We start from the raw sequence: 19,703 nt of genomic DNA, 5'->3' as shown, positions 1-19,703 counted from the left end.
CCCCATATATCAGTACTTGCCGATTTTAGCTATTTTGGGGATTGTAGCTACATTTTTCGACTGAACTACCAGCAATTTAAAATTTGAAATTCCCAGTGGTCTCAAAACATCTCCACTAAAAATTGTCAACATAGTTTTGGTGTAGCTCCCATATAAGGGTATCTCGCGATTCTCAGTATTTTGAGGATTTTAGCAACATTTTTCACCGAACTACCTGTAGTTTAACATTTGAGGTTTCCAAAGGTTACAAATCCTCTCCACCAAAAATTGTTAACACAATCAATTTTTTAGTATATAACGGTTCCTCCGGATAATCGTTATTCTGTGGAAGCTACAATTTTTAACCGAACTAGTTGTAATTTGCCATTTGAGATTCTTAATGGCCACAAAACTTCTCCACCAAAAATTGTCAACATAGATCAATTTTAATTACATTTCGTCCGAACTACCTGTTATTTGACATTTTAAATTGAATACATTTTTGATACATTTTCTGACCTTATTTAGGCATTTGGGTTTCCGTGGTCACAAAATACCTCCTCTTAAAATTGTTGACAGAAAGAAAACTAAAACTAATATTTATTTTATGGTGAAGCGTATAAAAAGTTCGGCTTAACGCTTTTTAACTGTTTTTAACGGAATTGGTAAAGAATTGGTTGTATTTTCCCATATACCCAATATTTGGGTAAAGAAAGAAATGTATTATTAAAAAATACCAAAAATAACAACTCAAAACAAAATGTCCCACAAAATATTAAATAACCAAATAAATACGCAATATTAGCTCTGTTCCTATACGTGCAAGAATCTTCAAGTTTTACCACATTTTACTCGAAAAGCGTTCCTTTACTTTGGACACCATACAATTCATATGGTAGCTGTTTACAACTTTTACTACTTTTGCCGGTTTTACCATTTTCTACAGTAAAGGAACAGACCATAAGAGTGTCTATCCGGTAAATACCATATCTATAGATAAGCCTTACTGCTGAACATGGTGGCGTATTAACATTTGTCATTCGCCACCAAGTTTATCTACCACATTCAAATGGTTTACACAATTGAACCTGTCTGTTTTAGTGGCAAACCACATAGCTTATTAATGCTTTACTTATCTGAAGAAACAAAAAATTTTCTGAAATTATTGTTGCCAATCTCCGGTATTACGCAGCTAACTTGTTGAACACAAACCGTGCATATCATAATATAAAATTTATTCTAACAAAATTAAAAAAAAAACACTTTCCATTACTTAATTTTTCTGTTGAAAACCACAAAATTACAAAGCCCGCGACTATGAGTAAATATAATTTATTATTTCCTTCCTTTAACACTTAAAGCAGAAAATTTGTATTTCCCCTTCCCCCAAAGTATTTGTTTGTCAATAACAAACAATCGCATTTCTTTATCTAAATATTTGAAATTTCATTATGGATTAATGGAATTCTTTGATGAAAAATGAAAATCTGCTGATCTTTTAATTTATGATTTCAACAACAACAACAGCAACTATACCATAGACGTCTATATGCCCATTCACCAGCCAGAAAATTGTTTACATTAACTGAAAGCAGCAAAATATTTACTCAAAAGAAATGAAAACAAATCATCGAAATCAACAAAAATGAAAAGCGCAAAGCGCCTAGAAGTGAAAACATATTCTTTTGGTTGAAAACGTCAGAAAAATATGAATGGAAATCATTCAACTGCAGTCAGTCAGCCAGCCAGCGAAAAAAAAAACAGATCAACATCAACACCATCATCATTATCGTCACCGCAACAACAACACCCACAGCATTCAGACCGCGGCGTGTGCTTGTAATAATAAAACCAAAAGAAAACTACAATTACACAAAAACGTCAAAAAGACCGACAGATAGACAAACAAAAGAAAATTTCTTTGGAAATTTAACAAAAAAAAAAAAATACGACAACAAACTCTTAACCAAACCAAAAGAATATTCGTGATGCACAAATTTGAAATTTTGAAGAGGTGGGAGTGGGGGATGAGGGGAAGATGGAGACAGGCACACATTCCCACTTTCAAACAAGTTCCCTCTAATTTCCATATCAAATCATTATCCGCTTTGTTCTCTGGCCTAGTGAAGAGTTCCAAAGAGTTGAAGAGTGTGAGAGAGTAGTGTGCCACCTACAACTTGTTACGACGAGCAGCCTTAAAGTTAGCTGCTCTTATAACAACAACATCATGCAACAACAGAAAATTTACTTAGCATGAGTTGAGTACAATGAGAAACAAGTACCAGAGTTCTGACAATGGGAAGAGTGTTTGCCTCCGACAAAAGTACAAAATAACAACAATAAAAACAAAGTATTTTGAAAAACAGGTGGGAATGGTGTGTGGAAGATACGTTGGCACAGTGTTCTTAAGCAACACAAAGTGGAAATTTTTCATATTTCTTTTTCTGATTTTCAATAGTCTATGAATGCCCTCAGGGGACAGAGAACACTTTTTCTTTAGAAAAAGTGTCCACTATTGCCTGAGGAGGATACTTTTTTCTATAGCAAAAAAATTCCTCAGTGGCCTGAGGAGACTTTTTTCCATAACAAAAAATGTCCTCAGTGGCCTGAGGAGACTTTCAATAGCAAAAAATTTTCTCAGAGGCCTCAGTGGCCTGAGGAGGCTTTTTTCTATAGAAAACAATTCTCAGTAACCTGAGGCCATTTTGTTCCTCAGTAACCAGAGAATTTTATTTCTATAGATAGAGTGTAATCAGAGTGTCATTTTTTCTATAGAAAAAAATCCTCAGTGGCCTGGTAACAATTTTTTCTACAGCAAACAAGTTCCTCAGTGGCATGAGGACACTTTTTTCTATTGAAAACATTTATTCGTAATGACATTTTATTCTGAGGACAATTTGCTTTTTTGGAAAAAAAATTCCTCAGTCAAAATTCATCAGTGACGTCTGCTGAGACTTTTCTAGTATCGAAAAAATTTCATCAGTGTCCTAAAGGCGCTTTTTTCTATAGAAAGAATGTAATCAGTCTCCTGAGGACACTTTTTTCTACAGAAAAAATTTCCTTAGTGCCCTGAGGACACTTTTTCTACAGAAAAAAAGGCTCAATGGCCTGAGGACACATTTTTCTTTAGAAAAACTTTCCTCAGTGGCCTAAGGACACTTTTTCTATAGAGAAAATTTTTTCAGTAGCCTGAGGACAAATTTTCCTATAGAAAAAAATTCCTCAGTAGCCTGAGGACACTTTTTCCTACAAAAAAAATTTTCTCAGTAGCCTGGGGACACTTTCTTCTATAGAAAAAATTCTCAGTAGCCGGTGGTACACTTTTTTCTATAGAAAACAATTCCTCAGTAGCCTGAGGATACATTTTCTATCGATAAAAATCCCTCAGTGGCCTGAGAACACTTTCTTCTATAGAAAAAAATTCTCAGTAGCGTGGGGACACTTTTTTCTATAGAAAAAAATCCTCAGTTTCCTGTGGACACATTTTTCTAAAGAAAACATTTCCGCAGTAGCTTGAGGACACTTTTTTCTATAGAAAAAATCCCTCAGAGGCCTGGGAAAACTTTTTCTCTAGAAAAAATGTCCTCAGTGGCATGAGGAAGTTCTTTTCTACAGAAAAAAATTCTTCAGTGGCCTGAGGACACTTTTTTCTATAGAAAAATATCCCCAACAGCCTAAGAACACTTTTTCTATAGAAAAACTTTACTCAGCATGTCCTTTCTATAAAAAATACTATAGAAAAAAATTGCTCAGTGGCCTGAGGACACTTTTTTATTGATAAAAATCTCTCAGTGGACTGAGAACACTTTTTCTATAAAGACACTATTTTCTATAGAAAAAATCCTCAGTGGCCTAAGAACACTTTTTTCTATAGAAAACAATTCCACAGTGGCCTGAGGACATTCTTTTCTATAGAAAAAGTGTCCTCATGCCATTGAGGAATTTTTTTCTGTAGAAAAAAGTGTCCTCAGGCCACAGAGGAATTTTTTCTGTAGAAAAATGTGTGCTCAGACCACTGAAATAGAAAAAAGTGTTATTAGACGTTATTGATGACATTTTTTCTATAGAAAAAAGTGTCCTCAGGCCACTGAGCAATTTTTTTCCTGAGGACACTTTTTTCTCTAGAAAAAAATATCCTCACTGGCCTGAAGAAATTCTTTTCTACAGAAAAAATTTCTTCAGTGGCCTAAGGACACTTTTTTTCTATAGAAAAAATATCCCCAGTAGCCTGTGGACACTTTTTTCTATAGAAAAAATTCCTCAGAGGCATGAGGACACTTTTTTCTATATAAAAAATCCTCAGTGGCCTGAGGACACTTTTTTCTATAGAAAAAAAATTCCTCAGTAGCCTGAGGACACTTTTTTCTTTAGACAAAAAATCCTCAATGGCCTGAGGACACTTTTTTCTAAAGACAAAAATTCCTCAGTGGCCTGAGGACACTTTTTTCTATAGAAAAAAATCCCCAGTGGCCTGAGGACACTTTTTTCTATAAAAAAAAGTCCTCAGTGGCCTGAGGACACTTTTTTCTTTAGACAAAAATTTCTTAGTGGCCTGAGGACACTTTTTTCTATAGAAAAAAAAATCCTCAGTGGTCTGAGGACACTTATTTCTTTAGACAAAAATTCCTCAGTGGCCTGAGGACACTTTTTTCTATAGAAAAAATTCCTCAGTGGCCTGAATTCACTTTTTGCTACAGAACAAAATTTCTCAGTGGCCTGAGGACACTTTTTTTCTACAGAAAAAGTTTTCTCAATGGCCTGAGGACACTTTTTTGTAGACAAAAAAATTTCCTCAGTGGTCTGTGCACCCTTTTTCTATAGAAAAAATTTCCTCAGTGGCCTGAGGACACTTTTTTCTATAGAACAAATGTCTTCGGTGTCTATTTCTTAAGAAAGAAATCCACAGTGGGTTGAGGAGTCTTTTTCTATAGAAATAATTTCCTAGTTCAATGGCCTGAGGACACTTTTTTCCTCAATGGCCTCAGGACACTTTTTTTCTATAGAAAAAAAGTGTCCTCATGCCACTTAACTAGGAAATTATTTCTATAGAAAAAGACTCCTCAACCCACTGAGGATTTCTTTCTTTGGACAAAAATTCCTCAGTGGCCTGAGGACACTTTTTTCTATAGAAAAAATTCCACTGTGGCCAGAGGACACTTTTTTCTATAGAAAAAATTCCTCAGTGGCCTGAATACACTTTTTGCTACAGAACAAAATTTCTCAGTGGCCTGAGGACACTTTTTTTACAGAAAAAGTTTTCTTAATGGCCTGAGGACACTTTTTTGTAGACAAAAAAATTTCCTCAGTGGTCTGTGCACCCTTTTTCTATAGAAAAAATTTCCTCAGTGGCCTGAGGACACTTTTTTCTATAGAACAAATGTCTTCGGTGTCTATTTCTTAAGAAAGAAATCCTCAGTGGGTTGAGGAGACTTTTTCTATAGAAATAATTTCCTAGTTCAATGGCCTGAGGACACTTTTTTTCTATAGAAAAAATCTCAATGGCCTGTGGACCCTTTTCCTATAAAAAAAATTCCTCAGTGGCCTGAGGACACTTTTTTTTTTTTTGAAAAAAATTTCCTCAGTGGCCTGAGGACACTTTTTCTATAGAACAAATGTCTTCGGTGTCTATTTCTTAAGAAAGAAATCCTCAGTGGGTTGAGGAGTCTTTTTCTATAGAAATAATTTCCTAGTTAAGTGGCATGAGGACACTTTTTTTCTATAGAAAAATTTTCCCCAATGGCCTGAGGACACTTTTTACTTTAGAAAAAAATTCGTCAGTGGCCTGAGGACACTTTTTTCTTTAGACAAATATTCCTCAGTGGTCTGAGGCATGAGGACAGTTTTTTCTACATAAAAAAATTCCTCAGTAGCCTGAGGACACTTTTTTCTATAGAAAAAAATCCTCAGTGGCCTGAGGACACTTTTTTCTATAGAAAAAATCTCAGTGACCTGAGGACACTTTTTTTTCTGTAGAAAAAATTCCTCAGTGGCCTGAGGACACTTTTTCTATAGACAAAAATTCCTCAGTGGCCTGAGGACACTTTTTCTATAGACAAAAATTCCTCAGTGGCCTGAGGACACTTTTTTCTATAGAAAAAATCTCAGTGGCCTGAGGACACTTTTTTCTATATAAAAAAATTCCTCAGTAGCCTGAGGACACTTTTTTCTATAGAAAAAAATCCTCAGTGGCCTGAGGACACTTTTTTCTATAGAAAAAATCTCAGTGACCTGAGGACACTTTTTTTTCTGTAGAAAAAATTCCTCAGTGGCCTGAGGACACTTTTTCTATAGACAAAAATTCCTCAGTGGCCTGAGGACACTTTTTCTATAGACAAAAATTCCTCAGTGGCCTGAGGACACTTTTTTCTATAGAAAAAATCTCAGTGGCCTGAGGACACTTTTTTCTATAGAAAAAATCTCAGTGGCCTGAGGACACTTTTTTCTATAGAAAAAATCTCAGTGGCCTGAGGACACTTTTTTCTATAGAAAAAATCTCAGTGACCTGAGGACTCTTTTTTCTATAGAAAAAAATCCTCAGTGGCCTGAGGACACTTTTTCCATAGAAAAAATTGCAACAATAACGTATAATAACATTTTTTTCTATTTCAGTGGCCTGGGTACACTTTTTTCTACAGAAAAAATTCTCGGTGCCCTGAGGACACTTTTTTCTATAGAAAAAAAATTCTCAGTGGCCTGAGGACGTTCTTTTCTTCAGAAAAAATTCTTCAGTGTCCCGAGGACACTTTTTTTGTATTTAAAAATTCCTCAGTGGCCTGAGGACACTTTTTTGTACAGAAAATATTTCCTCAATGGCCTGAGGACACTTTTTTCTATACAAATTTTTTCTATAGGATAAATTTCTTCGGTGGCGTTAAGATAATTTTTTCTTTAGATCAGTGGACTGAAGAGATTTTTGTGTATAGAATCCAATATGGATGGAAGGCACACAAGGTCTTTATATACGGAGCCGGTTAGTGGGCCTTCAATATAAGCCCGTGTATTGGTCGTTCTATACTGGAGCCCCAGTTTGAACCTTCTAACCACATAAGCCCTTTTATGTTTTATACGCAGAAGCCCGTTTGAGTCCTTTCTAACCATATAAGCCCGTTTACTGGTATTTTTATACAGAACCCTGTTTATGGGTATTGTTATACAGAAGCCCGTTTATGGGTCTTCTATTCATATAAGCCCGTGTATGTGTCTTTTTATACCAAAGTCCGTTGTGAGCCTTCTCACCACATAAGCCTGTCTATCCATATAAGCCCGTTTATGGGTCTTCTATACAGAAGTCCATTTATGAGCTTTCTGTCCATATAAGCCTGTTTATGGATATTTTTATACAAAACCCTTTTATGGGCCCTCTATCCATATAAGCCCGTCTATGGGTCTTTTTTTACATAAGACCGTTTGTGGGCTCTCTACTCACATAAGCCTGTTAATGGTTATTTTTATACAGAAGTCCGTTTACGGGCCTTCTATTTACATGGGCTCATTTATGGGTCTTTATATACCGAAGCCCGTTTGTGGACCTTCTATCCATATAAGCCCATATATGGATATTTTAATTCAGAAGCCCGCTTATGGACCTTCTATCCCTATATGGGCCTTTTGGGTCTTTTTGACAGAAGCACGTTTATGGGCCTTATATCCGTTCAATTCCGTTTATTGATAATTTTAAACAGAAGCCGTTTGATTCCCTTCTATGCATTTACGCCCGTTCGTTGGTTTCCTATCCATATAAGTCCGTTTATGGGTCTTTATATACAGACGCCCGTTTGGAGGCCATCCATCTATAACAGCCCGTTTGTTGGTATTCTACCCATATAACCCGTTTATGGGTATTTTTATACAGAAGCCCGTTTGTGAGCCTTCTATCCAAAGCGTGCTCTTGGGCGTTTTTATACATATAAGCACGTTATACATATAAGCGAAGCCCGTTTACGGGTCTTCTAACCATTGCAGCCCGTTTTTGGTTTCTACTCAAATAACTCGCTTATGGGTCTTTAAATTTGTGGGCTCTCTATCCCTAGACGTTTATGAGGCTTCTCTCAAGGGGACCGTTTGTAGGCCTTCTCTCATAAAAAAACCCGCTTATCGGCTCTCTTTTATCGAAGCCCGTTTATTGGTATTATTTCGATAGAAGTCTTTTTATGTGGATATTCTTTCTATAGAAAACCTTTTATGGGGTCTTTCCGTCTATTGAAGCCCATTTATGGACCTTTTTCTACAGAGATCCTACTATGAGACTTCTAATTTCGTTACCTATTCGGAACACTGTTGCTTCTCAAAGTGTGGGCGGATTTTTGGGATGTTTTACTAATTACTGTGGCCAATTCACAAAAACTTGAAGAAGAACAAGAATACGACAATGCAAAAACAAACAACTGCTAAATTCCTTTGCCTTGCCCGACAAATTACAAAAGAGAACATGTCTGATTTTGAGAAATTAAGGAAGAGAGTAGAAAGTTGTAAAATAACATAACTATTAGAAGTTAGAAAAGAGAATCTATAATGAAAGAGAGAAAAGCACAAGCCGAGTGTTTCAACTCTTTACATCTGGCAATCTCAGTGGACACGAAGTGGCGCTCTGCTCTGTGTGTGTGGAAGTGTATTACGACTACATATCCCTGTGATGGAGCGAGCAAAAATTCACAACAAAACGGATAACTTTGGCCTAACAAACGAATCATTACAAATGCAGTTGCACACGGAGACGGTTGGTTGTCGGCTCGCAGCAAACAGTAGACGAAACAAAACGTGTGGCATCACGACCACAACAACAGCAGGAACGGTTAACGGCAATTGTTTTTTAATGGGAAAAATGCAATGCGAATATTGAAAGGCAACAAAAATTTAATATTACGAAAAAAATGAAAAGAATAAATAAAGTAAAAGCTGCATGAATTCGTTTTCCCCAAGCAAGGAAATAAAACAACAACAATAAAAAGAAAACGAATGAAATATTTCAATCAACGACAATAAAACCAAAAAAAAATATCTAAAATTAATTACGAAAACTATTTTTTAAGTGAAAAATAAATTAAAAAGAAAGGAATTTAATGCATTTATTTCTATAACAATAATAAATAAAAACTATAAAAAATATTAAAATAAAGCAATTTAACATATCAAACAAAATCCATAACAAATTAAGAAACGTAATTTACAAAATTATTCTCACAAAAATTGCAAAAGTTTTATTTCTATTAAAAAGTAATAAAAAAAAGTTGGAAATAATTTTAAAAATACATTACAACAAGTGTGTTCAAAAGTGTAACGTAAAAAGAAACCAAAAACACAAGAGCGCAACAACGTCTAGAATTTAGAATACCAGCACATCAGACAGACAGACAAACAAGCAACCAGTCGCCTAAGCAGCCAACAGCAGCCAACCAGTCAACATGAATTCCAAAGTGGGCTCGTTAGAGGAAAAAGTCAAACTGCCGCCTACGGAAACAATTAGTCGCTGCTATCAGCCACAGGGCAATCGTAAGGTCATTCGCATCTTAACGGTTGCCGTTTATGTGCTATGCGTTTCATTGGCTGCCATCATGCTGTCGCTGTATTATATATTCATATGGGATCCTACGATACGCCCCTTTGTGACCAAAGGCAATAATTGTGGTAAGAAGACGTTGTGCCAACAGAAGCACCAAAAAGAAATAATTGTGAAACCAAAACAAATTAGTGATCGTCAGAGTGGCACGAGCCAACTGAAAAAATTAAAAACTCAAATGAAAAACTATGCCATATGAAAACCATATGGCCAAATAGAAAACTTGGATGTGCATATGAAATTATAAGGGTGGTCAAAGGGGAATAATTAATAACCTACTCACAAATAAAATGCTGAAACTTTAAATTAAAAAAATCAATTAATAAAGATCTTCAGTACCCTGAGGACCCATCATTGTTCTACAGAAAAATATACCACAGTACATGTTTTTCTATAGAAATAATACTCACTATGCAGAGGACACCTCTTACAAGGAAAACATTCCTTAGGACTTTTATAAAATTTACTCAGTAATGTGAGGAAATCTTTTTATAGATAAAATCCTCAGTAACCTTAGGACACTTTTTCCTATAGAAAAAAAGTCCTATGTATCCTGAGGACTTTTTTCTATTTTCTATAGAAAAAAATCCTTAGAAGCCTGAGGACACTTTTCTCTATAGTAAACATGTTATCAGCAGCCTGAGGAAACTTTTTTCTATAGAAAAAATGTCATCATTAACCTTACGATTCTTTTTCCTATAGACAAAATGTCATCAGTGGCTTGGGGACACTCAGGCAAATGGGAACATTTTTTCTATAGAAAAAAATTCCTTAGAAACATCAGGACACTTTTTTCTAGAGTAAAAAAATCCTTAATAAATTCAGGATATTTTTTTCTAAAGAAAAAAACTCCTTAGTAACCTGAGGTCATTTTATTTAAAAAAGTATTGGGGAATTTTTTTCTATAGAAAACCTTGTCGTCTTGCTACTGAGAATTTTTTCTATAGAATAGAGTTTCCTCAGGCTGCTGAATAATGTTTTCCATAAAAAATGTCCTCAGGTTACTGAGAATTTTTTTCTATAGTACTGAGGAAGTTTTTCTATGGGATATTGAGAAATTTGTTTTTTATAGAACAAATGCTCATGTTACTGGGGATTTTTTTCCATAGAAAATGTGTCCTCAGGTTACTAAGGAATTTTTTCTATATAAAAAACTGTCCTCAGGTTACTGAGGATTTTTTTCTATAGAAAACACTGTCCTCAGTGTATAGAGGATTTTTTCTATAGAAAAGGTGCCCTCAGCTCACTGATAATTTTTTCTGTAGAAGAAAGTGAGGACACTTTACTGAGGATTTTTTCCACAGAAAAAAATGCCCTAGGTTTATTGAGGAACATTTTTCTTTAGAAAAAAGTGCCGTCAGATTACTAAGTACGTTTTTTATAGAAAAAGCTTTCTCAGGGTATTGAAGATTTTTTCTATAGAAAAGGTGGAAATCGTTTGCCATAGAAAAAGTGTCCTCAGTTTTTGAGGATTTTTTTTTTTTCTATAAAAAAGGTGCTCTGATTACTGAAGATTTTATTTAGAAAAAATTGTCCTGAATGTACTGGAGATTTTTTTTATAGAAAAATAAAAATATCCTCTGGTTACGGGGATTTTTTTATGGAACAAAGTGTCCTCAGTTTACTGAGGAATTTTTAGATATAGAAAGATGTGTCCTCACGATTTCTATAGAAACAAATTGTATTGAAAAAAATAGTGAATAGCCTGAGCACAGTTTTTTCTACAGAAAACATTTCCTGGACACTTTTTGCTCTAGAAAAAATCCTCAGTAACATTAGGACACTTTTTTCTATAGAAAAAATTCCTCAGTAATCTGAGGACAATTTTTTTTCTATAGCAAAAATTCTCAGTAGACAGAGGACACTTTTTCTATAGAAACAATTTCCTCAGTAGCATGGGGACACTTTTTCTATAGAAAAAATTTCCTCAGCAGCCAGAGGACACTTTTTTCTATAGAAAAAATTTCCTCAGCAGTCAGAGGACACTTTTTTCTATAAAAAAAATGTCCTCAGAAGCCTGAGAAAAAATTTCCTCAGTAGCCTGAGGACACTTTTTCTATAAAAAAATTTCCTCAGTAGGACACTTTTTCTATGGAAAAAATTTCCTCAGTAGGACACTTTTTTCTATAGAAAAAATTTCCTTTGTAACCTGAGGACACTTTTTTCTACAGAAAAAAATTCCACAGTAGGCTGAGGACATTTTTTCTATAAAAAAAATTCCTCAGTAGACTGAAAACACTTTTTTCTATAGAAAACAATTCCTCAGTAGCCTGAGGACACTTTTTTCTATAGAAAAAAATTCCTCAGTAGCCTGAGAACAATTTTTTTTTTTTATAGAAAAAATTCCTCAGTATCCTGAGGACCCTTTTTTCTATAGAAAAAAATTCCTTTGTAGCCTGAGGGCACTTTTTTCTATACAAAAATTTCCTTAGTAACCTGAGGACACTTTTTTCTATAGAAAAAATTTCCTCAGTAGACTGAGGACACTCTTTTCTATAGAAAAAATTTCCTCAGTAGCCTGAGGACACTCTTTTCTATAGAAAAAATTTCCTTAGTAGCCTGAGGACACTTTTTGCTATAGAAAAAATTTCCTCAGTAGGACACTTTTTCTATACAAAATTTTTGGAAAAATTTCCTCATTACGCTGAGGACACTTTTTTCTATAAAAAAATTCCTCAGTACGCTGAGGACTCCTTTTTCTATAGAAAAATTTCTTCAGCACGCTTAGGGCACTTTTTTCTATAGGAAAAATTTCCTCAGTACGCTGAGGACACTTTTTTCTATAGAAAACATTTCCTCAGTACGCTGAGGACACCATTTTCTATAGAAAAATTTCCTCAGTACGTTGAGGACATTCCGCCGAGGCCACTTTTTCTATAGAAAAAAATTCCACTTTTTTCCATAGAAAGAATTTCCTCAGTACGTTGAGGGCACTTTTTTCTATAGAAACAATTTCCTCAGTACGCTAGAAAAAGTGTCCTTTTCTATAGAAAAAAATTCCTCAGTACGCTGAGGACACTTTTTTCTATAGAAAAAAATTCCTCAGAACGCTGAGGACACTTTTTTCTATAGAAAAAAATTCCTCAGAACGCTGAGGACACTTTTTCCTACAGAAAAAAATTCCTCAGAACGCTGAGGACACTTTTTCCTATAGAAAAATTTCCTCGGTCGCCTGAGGACACTTTTTTCTATAGAAAAAATTTCCTCGGTAGCCTGAGGACACTTTTTTTCTGTAGAAAACATTTCCTCAGTAGGACACTTTTTCTATAGAAAAAATTTCCTCAGCAGTCTGAGGACACTTTCTTCTATAGAACAAATTTCCTTTGCAGCCTGAGGACACTTTTTTCTATAGAAAACAATTCCTTTGCAGCCTGAGGAAATTTTTTCTATAGAAAAAATTTCCTCAACAGTCAGAGGACACTTTTTTCTATAAAAAAATTTCCTCAGTAGACAGAGAACACTTTTTTCTATAGAAAAAATGTTCTCAGTAGCCTGAGGACAATTTTTCTGTAGAAAAAATTTCCACAGTAGGACAATTTTTCTATAGAAAAAAATTTCCTCCTCAAATCCTCAGCAACATTAGGACACTTTTTTTCTATAGCAAAAATTCTCAGTAGCCTGAGGACACTTTTTTCTATAGAAAAGATTTCGTCAGTAGGACACTTTTTCTATAGAAAAAATTTCCTCAGTAGCCTGAGGACACTTTTTCTATAGAAAAATTTCTTCAGTAGCCTACGGACACTTTTTTCTATAGAACAAATTTCCTCAGTACGTTTAGGGCACTTTTTTCTATAGAAACAATTTCCTCAGTACGCTAGAAAAAGTGTCCTTTTCTATAGAAAAAATTTCCTCAGCAGTCTGAGGACACTTTTTTCTATAGAACAAATTTCCTTTGCAGCCTGAGGACACTTTTTTCTATAGAAAACAATTCCTCAGTAGCCTGAGGACACTTTTTTCTATAGAAAAAAATTCCTCAGTAGCCTGAGAACAATTTTTTTATACAAAAAAATTCCTCAGTTGCCTGAGGACACTTTTTTCTATACAAAAATTTCCTTAGTAGCCTGAGGACACTTTTTTCTATAGAAAAAATTTCCTCAGCAGTCAGAGGACACTTTTTTCTATAAAAAAATTTCCTCAGTAGACAGAGAACACTTTTTTCTATAGAAAAAATGTTCTCAGTAGCCTGAGGACACTTTTTCTGTAGAAAAAATTTCCTCAGTAGGACAATTTTTCTATAGAAAAAAATTTCCTCCTCAAATCCTCAGCAACATTAGGACACTTTTTTCTATAGCAAAAATTCTCAGTAGCCTGAGGACACTTTTTTCTATAGAAAAGATTTCGTCAGTAGGACACTTTTTCTATAGAAAAAATTTCCTCAGTAGCCTGAGGACACTTTTTCTATAGAAAAATTTCTTCAGTAGCCTACGGACACTTTTTCTATAGAACAAATTTCCTCAGTAGAAAAAATTTCTTCAGTACGTTTAGGGCACTTTTTTCTATAGAAATAATTTCTTCAGTACGCTAGAAAAAGTGTCCTTTTCTATAGAAAAAAAATTCCTCAGTACGCTGAGGACACTTTTTTCTATAGAAAAAAATCCTCGGTACGATGAGGACACTTTTTTCAATAGAAAAAAATTCCGATGTACCTGAAGACACTTTTTTCAAAAGAAAAAATTTCCTCAGTACGCTGAGGACACTTTTTTCTATAGAAAAAAATTCCTCAGTACGCTGAGGACACTTTTTTCTATAGAAAAAAATCCTAAGTACGCTGAGGACACTTTTTTCAATAGAAAAAATTTCCTCAGAACGCTGAGGACAATTTTTTCTATAGAAAAAATTTCATCAGTACGCTGAGGACACTTTTTTCTATAGAAAAAAATTCTCAGTAAGCAGAGGGCACTTTTTTATAGAAAAAATCCTCAGTACACTGAAGACACTTTTTCTCATGTTACTGAGGAATTACTCATTAAGTTAAAAAAATTCCTCAGGGTTCTGAGGATTTTTTCTAAAGAGAAAAGTATTTTCAAGTTAGTGAGCAGTTCCTCAGGTTACTGAGGAGAAAGGGTAATCAGTAACTGAATAATGTTTTCTATATAAAAAGTGTCCTTAGTTTACTGATTAATTTTGTTATCTCTAGAAGAAGTGTTCTCAGGGTACTGAGGAAATTTTTTCCATATAAAACTTTTGAAGGTCATCTGTCATTAGAAGACCATGAGAAAGTCTTCTGTCCATATAATACTTTTAGAAGACATTTAGGTTTAAAAGTTTATAAAAAAAGCTTCTATCTGAACGTTAAGAAGGTTCCTATCTAAAGGAAGGTCTTTATAGAAGACATCTACAAAATATATCAGTCTATAGAAGACCTTTAGAAGAAGCCTGTCTCAAGAAAGCCTTGTGATAATAGGCATTTAGAACTACTGTCCAGAGAAGAATTTTAGAAGATCTTCAGTATATAAAAATACACCTTTAGAAACTATTATATCCATAAATTATCTTCTAGGCCTTCTGCCTACAAATAAAATACCTTTAGAAGGTCCTCTGTCTACAGAACAAATTGTTAGGTCCTCTGTCAATTTTAAACCTTCAGAAAATTTTCATTCTATAGAACACCTTTGAAAGATCTTGTGAACATAGAGGACTTTTGGAGGATCTTCTATTTATAAGAGCATTTAGAAGATTTTCCGTCTACATTAACATCAACCCTTGGAATGCATTAAGTGCATGTTTTAAGTCCATTCTATCTATGAAAGACCTCTTAAAGTTTTCTGTCTATAGAAAACATATAAAGAAGTCTTCTGACTTAAGAAGTCCTTTAGACAGTCTTCTGTCAATAGCACAACTTAATAAAGCCTTCTATCTCTAGGCATTTCAGGGAGGATTAATAAATATCTTCTATCTGTAGGGTACAACCGAAAAAGATAACTGAAATGAGTTTCAAAGGCAGCAACAACTTGGCCAAATTCATGGCCTACAAAAAAATTGTTTGCCAGAAATTCCATAACTAAACCAAATAAGAACATCTGCAATCAATTATGGTTCTGCCTCCAACCAAAACTCAGCCGAACATAAATAGGAGGAATGACTGGGAAAGAGAAACGGATAGGAGAGAGGGGTAATCAATGGTGTTTTTGCCCCTACAAAAAATATAATGAAATTAAAAGTTGTTTTTGTTGTTGTTGCTGTTACTCTTTGCTGTATGGCAATGTGTTGTTGCTGCCACTTTTCTCATGTTTGTTGTTGTTGTAGTGGTGCTACATATAGATAACAATTAATTGTAACAAACACAGACACACACATAAACCCATCTAGCTTGCCACACAGCCACAGTTAGCTAGTCAGTCAGTCTGTCTGTCTGTTTCTCTATTTTTCTGCATTGATGTATGTGGAAACTTTAATGTCAAGCGGATGTCTGTGGATGTGCATGTGAGCATGTGTTAATGTGTATGAGTGGGTGTCGTTGTCCGTAGCCATGTGTATGCATAATGTTAAACACTTTGGACTTAAATGCTGCCACCACTACAAAACAATTACTACTGTGTGCAAACACACACACATACGCACACTCACACATACACTTTCACTCACACATCCTCCTTCACAAAGTGTTGTTGCAATGGCATAAGTATCACTAAACTTTGTAACAGCAGCAGCAGTAGCAGCAAAAAAACTGTTGCCTATATTAAGGCGTTCATCAGTCAACAGCCAACATTTGGCGGCATATTTTGCATGATTTTTTTTCTCGGTTTTGCTGTTGCTCCGGCCTGTTTTTGTTCGTTTGTTCAAAGTGTTTGTGCTTGGTGGGAGTACAAATTAAATTAAAGTTCTTTTTTGTTGTTGTTTTTGCCAGCTATATCCATGTGGGATTGTTTTAACATAGACCACAATTTAGAAAGAGTTATCAATTCGGGGGTTTCATTCTTCAGTTGCAAACTTAATTTACTTGTGAATAGAAGAGACAGACACACACACCGACCGACAGACAGACAAATTGTCTGACTGACAACACAAGTGTAATTAAATCTACTAAATGGATTTAAAATTAAATAAGACCATAAGGAAGGAATTCAAAATGTGTGCATATGTAAATACATACATTGTACATACTATGTAACATATTATCTGCATGAACGCTTTACATATGATATTAACAAGGGATGAGGAGGAGTTTAAATTAAAAAGCAACGATTTAAGAATATTAAATGAAAAGATCTGGATTTCTGAGAAGAAGTCTATGTAAATATATATTTATAGGTAATTTCGATATTTCAAATTGAAATAAAATTTACCCTAAATATGACATATCCAACAGCCGGTACTCGAATAAAAAACAGTTTCATAATTTTTTAAAACAATAATTTTAAAAAAAATATACCTTTGTAATTAGGACCACAATTAGGATCCGAGAAGTGACCCTAAACTGGATTTTACCCAAAAAGTGTTGAATTTTTGGGACCGATGTGGTCCATACTCGAACTTACTCTAAGTTTGAGAGAAATATTATAATGTGCAACGTTTGAACGATGTCAGTTTGTTGATAAAAACGAAGGGTATACAGGACTCACACAACACTTTAACGGCATTTACTCGAAAAATTTTGAAATTCAATCGGGACAGAACCGATACATTTTCCATTTCTAAACAAATACTCAGTTTTTTGAGGAATGTTTTTTCTCGAAAGAACTACCGTGTGTCAACGGGGCCACCCCAGCAAAAATACACCACGGTGCTCTTGAATCAAATTTAAATTAAAGGTGCTTACACCTGGGAAGTTTTTGCTGTTTCTGAAACTACAATGTTCATAGATGAGAAAAATCAAGAAACAAAAAAATGGCCGGAGCGCTTTTTAAATAAATCGCGACTCAAGTTGACATTTTTGGGGGTTGTTTAGATTTTCACGATTTTGCTTAGAAACCGCAAGTCCTGTCTAAATGAGACTGAAGAAAATGTTGTAGCTATGAAAATTCTCTACAAGATTGACATTCACGTTATTTTCGTAGGTTTTACCATTTTTGAGATATTGAAGTTCAAATTCTGACAATTGTGACTGTATCGCCCCCTTATAAAACAATGTAATGAAGGGGGCGCCTGCCTTAACTAAGTTTTAATGAAAACCGCTTACACAGGTGAAGTTTTTGTGAATTCTGAAACAGCAATGTTCATAGTTGAGAAAAATCCAAAAACAAGAAAAAATCGCTGTAGGGATTTTTAAATAAATCGCGGTCAAAATTCACATTTTTAGGTGTTTTTAGGTTTTCACGATTTTGCTTGGAAACCGCAAGTCCAATCGAAATGTATGCAATGTCATGACTGCAATTTAACAACTTAAACTTGTATATCTAAAAAAACGGTACAACCTAGGAAAATTATAAGATTTTCTCAGGTCCCTTATCGATAAGACTTGCCGTATTCAAGCAAAATCGCGAAACCCTAACAAAAAAACCTCAAAATGTAAACTGAGCTTCTTTATCTCAAAAATGGTACAGCCTGAGAACAAATCATAAACGTCAATCCTGTAGAGAAATTTCACAGCTACAACACTTTCTTTAGCTCCATTTCGATTGGACTTCCGGTTTCCAAGCAATATCGTGAAAACCTAAAAAACACCTAAAAATGTGAATTTTGGCCGTGATTTATTTCAAAATCCCTACAGCGTTTTTTTTTTTTTTTTGTTTTTGGATTTTTCTCATCTATGAACATTGCTGTTTCAGAATTCACAAAAACTTTCCTTGTTTAAGCGGTTTTCATTAAAAGTTAGTTAAGGCGCACTCTTCATGACATTGTTTTATAAGGGGGGCGTTACAGTCCCAATTTGAACTTCAATATCTCAAAAATGGTAAAACCTACGAAAATACCATAAAGGTCAATCTTGTAGAGAATTTTCACAGCTACAACATTTTCTTTAGTCTCATTTTAATAGGACTTTCGGTTTCTAAACAAAATCGTGAAAGCCTAAACAACCCCTAAAAATGTCATCTTGAATCGCGATTTATTTAAAAAGCGCTCCATCGATTTTTTTGTTTTTGCATTTCTCTTATATATGAACATTGTAGTTTCAGAATCCGCAAAAACTTCTCAGGTATAAGCACCTTCCATTTAAATTTGATTCAAGAGCACCGTGAATACCCATTACAAAACCCCCTACAAGCCCATTATTTTAACAAGAGCATGTGGCGAGAAATATGTAGTTATTTTTTGCATCAGATGAGTCTCAGATGAGTTACCTATATGGACTCAATCGGTCTACTCCTTCGGGTACCTCAGACACAAAATTTCGAAAAAGTTCAGTTTAGGGCCTGTTCTCGACTCGCTGTAATTTTTGTTGTAGTATCTTGTATTTACTGCCCTCCATGCGACGGCACAAGTTTCATTAGGGACAAGTCCATATTTCCTGAGAAACTAGCCTGAAAGGTGAAAACACCCCTATGACACCGTGTGTAGTGGTTGGAGCGCAAGATAACTCTTGAACGGATTTGTCGATTCGGTCCAAAATTTGGCCTTCGTAATATTTTGTTCAAACTTAGTTTAAGTTCGAAGATAAGCCATAACGGTCCACTCCTTCAAGAACCTCCCCCACAAAAGTTAAAAAAAAAAATTCGGAAAAATTGTGCGCGCCATAACTCTTGAAGGGAGTGAGCGATTTGGTCCATACTTTGCACATCCTAATATATCTACCAGATATAGATCAGGTTCGAATATTGACTATATTTGTCCACTCCTTTGGGTACCTCCCACACAAAATGTCGGATAAGTTAATTTTAAGACCTGTTCTCTAAACATTTTGATTTCTGTTGAAGCAACTTGTCTTCGCTGTCTCAATTACGACGGTAACAGTCTTTTCAGGGGCAAGTCCATACTTCTTGAGAAAACAGCCCCAAAGTTGTAAAAAAAACCCCTAGCACCATATGTAGTTGCTGGTGAACACCTGATCAACCGATGTTTTCCAAACTTTGGCCTTCGTCGTATTTTGTCCAAACTTAGTTTCAGTTCGAAGATGAGCCATATCGGTCCACACCTTCTGGTACCTCCCCCAATATTTAAAAAATGTCACCAAAATGGTATGCACTATATCCCTTTTACAGGGCAACCAATTTGGTCCAAACTTTGGATATCCTAATATTTTGTCTTTGTAGAAAAGATAAAAATTGTAAATTGAAAAAGTAGGCGTGGT

The 19,703-nt window shown here is 34.9% G+C and overlaps 2 protein-coding genes across 3 annotated transcripts in view; one reads left to right on the top strand and one right to left on the bottom strand.

The window, feature by feature from the left end:
• Positions 1-19,703, bottom strand: part of LOC141397748 (niacin transporter NiaP) — a 231,635-nt gene that overhangs the window by 146,154 nt on the left and 65,778 nt on the right. The gene's annotated exons all lie outside the window — the stretch shown is intronic.
• The window catches only part of inaF-D (trp-interacting inaF-D), a 173,463-nt gene that overhangs the window by 113,737 nt on the left and 40,023 nt on the right, over positions 1-19,703 (top strand). The window contains exon 1 of one of the 2 annotated variants that reach the window (XM_073974409.1): positions 8,663-9,603. The exons of the other annotated variant lie outside the window; for it this stretch is intronic. Coding sequence (XP_073830510.1) covers positions 9,381-9,603 — 223 coding nt within the window. The 5' untranslated portion in view covers positions 8,663-9,380. Of the gene's footprint in view, positions 1-8,662; positions 9,604-19,703 lie in introns of those variants that run through there. 2 annotated transcript variants of the gene reach the window in all.

This window comes from Musca autumnalis, unplaced genomic scaffold (assembly GCF_047663935.1).
Source record: "Musca autumnalis isolate F117 unplaced genomic scaffold, ASM4766393v1 scaffold_3, whole genome shotgun sequence".
Classification (NCBI taxonomy): domain Eukaryota; kingdom Metazoa; phylum Arthropoda; class Insecta; order Diptera; family Muscidae; genus Musca; species Musca autumnalis.
The sequence above is the reverse complement of the archived record's forward strand: the minus strand, read 5'-3'. Positions and strand labels throughout refer to the sequence as shown.